Source organism: Nyctereutes procyonoides, unplaced genomic scaffold, assembly GCF_905146905.1.
Source record: "Nyctereutes procyonoides isolate TBG_1078 unplaced genomic scaffold, NYPRO_anot_genome, whole genome shotgun sequence".
NCBI classification, from domain to species: Eukaryota; Metazoa; Chordata; class Mammalia; order Carnivora; family Canidae; genus Nyctereutes; species Nyctereutes procyonoides.
In genome coordinates, this window is record NW_026575160.1 from 14,060,369 (window position 1) to 14,064,663 (window position 4,295).

Sequence of the window (4,295 nt, forward strand, 5' to 3'; positions counted from 1 at the left end):
CAAGAGTTACAGAGATTGCAATGTGGGTTTTGATTTTCAACCTTTGACTCTAGATCTTTAGGTTGGATAGAAAGATCCAGGAGCATTGGAGAAAAGTGACCCTAGCTCAGAGATTGGCTTTTTTCCATCACTGAATACTCCCAGGTCTACCTTGCTTAGGATACATTTTGAGTGTCATTATGCTTTTTCTTTCCTCAGAGAAAACTTGGAGGATTTACTGGGAAATTTTACTGTTTATTTTGAAAGCTCCTGCTTCTGAGAGAGAGAGAGAGAGAGAGAGAGAGAGAGAGAGAGAGAAACAAAAATCCCCAAGCTGTAGGTAGTGAAGAAAACCTTAAAAATAACCAAGAAACCAAAAGCAATCTCAACTCTGCACAAACTATTTTTTATCTCCAGGGAAACAGGCAGATTAAGTGTGAAGGTGCAATAAATACCAAAGGGACCACTTCTTTCCAAGTGTGCTCAGAGTTCAGCGTGTAGAACAGCTGCAGAAACCCCTGGGCCCTCAGCATTGCGCGGTTTCACCTTTCATTGCAGGGAAGGACACGTTTCTATGCCTTACAGAGACTTGAAGCCTGAAAGCCTGGCCAAGTTTGGGAAGAAGAGGAGCCCTCTCAGAGCTCAAGAGCCTTCCTGCTCTTTGGAACTTTTCCCACAGTGGGTCAAACTTGACAAGAGTTCAGCTCAAGTTGAACACACTCACACAAATGATGTGAGCAGTCAAAATCCAAGTGAACATAACTCCAGCCATCTACAAAATTTTACATGCAAGGTCAGACATCTCAATCCAGAGAACTTTTGGGTTGTGGGTTTGTTTTTGTTTTTTAATTAAAAGTAGGAAACACACAAATGTGTCTTAGAACTTTAATGGTTTTTTAAAACAGAGTTTATTCTTAGCACATGGCTTTTTATATAGCCACACCACAATTTGTACAGTTGCACATAGGTCTAAATGCACTCCCCTCTCCCCAGAGATTGTGCCTCAGAATAAGACAACAATAACTCTACAACAATATTTTAAATAAATGCAAGGAAAGGAAACTAACATGTGTCACATCTACCATCAAGGTCTATACATTTTGAGAATTAAATAATCTGGTGAGGTCCACAATGTCTACTCATTTATTCAGTTCAATACAAGCTTGTATGAGCTGCCTTAATGTGGAATGGGGAGGTAGGGAAGGTGGGAAAGGGGTCTGTTTTCTTCTGCTTGCAACAAATATACATGTGTATGTCCCCAGTCACCATGGGCTGTCCAGCTGACATTAGCCATCTCTAAAGTATTCGTTGCCAAGAGGTCAGTCTCAGGTACCCAAACCTGGCAGCCTTATTCAGGCAAGCAGGTTGTTCTATCACCCAGCATCCTGGCTATTATCCTCTCCTGGGTGGCAACCAGCACACACTCTTACCGGGATAATGTCTTCTTTTTTTATAATCCTTTTCACCAAGTTGGGTTTTGTTTTGGGGTCTGTTATGGTCCAGACAGGTAGGAGTATGGGGGAAAGGGCGGAAGGGGGGTAAGCAGGTGGGGGAATGAAACTGGTCTAGATCTCTAGAAGATTATATGGAGGAGGGAATGGGTGTGGAGGCACCCTGGTGGGGGTGGGGATGCAGGTGCGGGCTCTGAGTCTGTGCTTTCCCTGGCGGGCCTGCTGAGGCCGAGGCCGAGTTGGAGGATCGCATCTTAGTGTTGGGCAATTTGTGATCTTTCTTCCACTTCATCCTCCGGTTCTGAAACCAGATCTTGACCTGGCGCTCGGACAAGCAGAGCGTGTGGGCGATCTCGATGCGGCGCCGCCGGGTCAGGTAGCGGTTAAAGTGGAACTCCTTCTCCAGCTCCAAGACCTGCTGTCGGGTGTATGCGGTTCGAGAGCGCTTGGGCTCCCCTCCGTTATAACTGGGGTTGACTGAACGCCCACAACCCCGAAGGAGAAGGCCAAGGAGGAGGGAGTGGAAGAGAGGGAAAGGAGGAGGAGAGAGAAGGTGGGGTGGGGAAGAGCAATTGGACATCATCATTATATAATAACCTGACACCAAGTTCACGCAAGATACATAAAACGGCAAAGAAAATGTTTCACAGGCTATTGACAACGGGAAACACCCGAGAGCCATAAAGAATGGTGCTGGGCATTGGGGCTGAAGAAAAGCTTCAAAGACACATGGCCTGAAGCCTCTGCCAGGGCAATTAAATTTATGGGGGCTATAATTACTGCCCTAACAGTTTGGCGTCTCGTAAATCTCTCGATAAAGGGACCCCGGGTACAAAAGGGTTCTCACGTTAGGATCAGGCGGCTGGCTGGCGCGCACACACCCACATCCCACCGTAGCTCGGGCCAGATGGGGGCTCCCCTCCAGAGGCCCCCCCTGCCCCTCAGCCCCTTCGGCTGACCCTCGCCCCGACCCCCGAACCCTGCCCGGCCCCAGCCCACCCTCCCGCGCCTCCCCAGCGGCGCCACGTACCGGCGCTGACATGGATCTTCTTCATCCAGGGGTACACCACAGGCTCTTTGCCCTTCAGGCCCGGCGGGCTCTTGTCGGCCAGAAGCAGCGGGCACGCGGGGGCGCTGCCCCCTGCCGGGGCGCCCGGGGTGGCGGGAGCCGCCTCGCAGCGCCGCGGGGGCGCGGGGGGCGCCGCGCGGTGCTGCGGGGGCGGCGGCGGCAGGCCGTGGCTCGCGTGCAGGCCGTGCGCGGGACCCTTGGCTCGCGCCGGGGGCTGCTCGGGCTGCGGCTGCCGCCCCGGGCTGGCGCCACCGCGGTAGCCATAGGGGTAGGCGGCGTCGGCGGCACCGGGCGCGGGGTAGAGCGCGGCCGCGGGGTAGGAGGGCTCGCGGGCAGCCCGCGGCGCGTAGTAGGAGGCGGGGGGCTCGCGGCTGCTGCCCGCGTGGGGGAGCTGGGGCTGCTGCGCCGGCAGGTGCTGGGCCGCGGGCGCTGGGGGCTGCTGGTAGCTGGGGCCCCCGCCTGGGCCGCCGTCTCCGCCGCCCGGGCCGCTGTGCTGCGCGTACTCCTCAAAGGGAGGGAACTTGGGCTCGATGTAGTTGGAGTTTATCAAAAACGAGCTCATGGTCATTAATTTGTGAAGTGCAAAAATACTAATTTTTCTCGCGTTGTCGTTTTTCTGGGCTCGCCGAGGCCCCTCCCCCTCCTGCCTCGCTGCCCATCCCCCCCTTTCCTCTGCTCCCTTCCCCTCCCCCGCTGTCAAGCGCCCACCCCTCCCCCTCCCCCTCCCGCCGCCGCCGCCGCCGCCGCCGCCAACGCCACCAAAGTTCGCGCCGCTCCTCCCCCCTCCCCCGCCCGCCGGCGCGCGCGCGCGCTCTCCCGTCTCGGCCCCGCGCGCGCCCCCGCCCGGGACCCACCACGTGACCAGCCCCCGCCAATGGGCACGGCGCGCGCGCGGACCCGGATCAGGAAGCGCGCGGGCGGGTGATGAATGTCGCCGTCCGGCCTCCGGCGGAGGGAGGGAGCTGGAGCTCTTGGTCCCCCCAACCCCCCAAGTTTGAGTCCTGCTGGGAATTCGGGGCCCGCCTGGGCTTCTGGTCCTCTCGGAAGCCCGGGCCGGGCCCTTTCCGTGCCGTACTCCTGGCGTAGGCCTCGGGGCAGCCGGTTGACCGCGGCCCAGCGCTGACCTCGGGCCCAGGCTAGCCAGGCCTGGCGTCTTCCAGGGTTCGAGACCGGCGGGGGGAGGGAATGGCGTCGAGACCTTGGAGGTACCCTGATTTTTTGTTTTTTTGTTTTTTTAGATCGTGGCCCCGGAATAAAACGAATAAGGCCCATTTTTTTCACCAGCTGATCCCCTTCCCCCGCAGCGTGCTCGCCGAGTCCGCCAGGCATCCCCTGCTTCGAGCAGCCCCGGCGGGAGCCGCAGAGGGTGGGTGGGGGGAATAGCTGAAACCGGCCCGAGCATGTAGAGCAAGGCCGTTCCAGTATCACCGGATGGGTGCTTTTATTTTTATTTTTTCTTTCTTTTCGCGATAGAATCTACTTGGGTTTTTTCCCTAAGAAAAATCAGAACCTTTCTAATAGCATCTCATCTGATGGAGGCGTCGATGTGAGAGTTCACCGTGCTTGCATTTACTAGGTGCAACTGTGAGAGAGAAGGTAGCCCAAGGGTGGGAATAGGTAGCAGCAGCGACGCCTCCACAAGATCGAGCTTTGGAACCAACAACTTCCCATTTCAGAACAATCCTCAAGCAAAAACAAGCTAAGGACGGAATAGGCACTGTGCCCAGCCTGATCGCTGACGGGTCTTCGCCCCCCCCCCACCCCCGCTAGGAATTCTGTATTTTGTCTTTTTTGGA

At 56.1% G+C, this 4,295-nt stretch overlaps 1 protein-coding gene across 1 annotated transcript; it reads right to left on the bottom strand.

The window, feature by feature from the left end:
* Positions 1-850: 850 nt before the first annotated feature.
* Positions 851-3,131, bottom strand: HOXA4 (homeobox A4). Its single transcript, XM_055314609.1, has 2 exons — positions 2,461-3,131; positions 851-1,907 (listed from the first exon to the last, which is right to left on the bottom strand). Exons 1-2 carry the CDS (start codon positions 3,065-3,067, stop codon positions 1,561-1,563), a joined length of 954 nt encoding a protein of 317 aa, XP_055170584.1. The 5' UTR covers positions 3,068-3,131; the 3' UTR covers positions 851-1,560.
* Between the last annotated feature and the right edge of the window lie 1,164 nt (positions 3,132-4,295).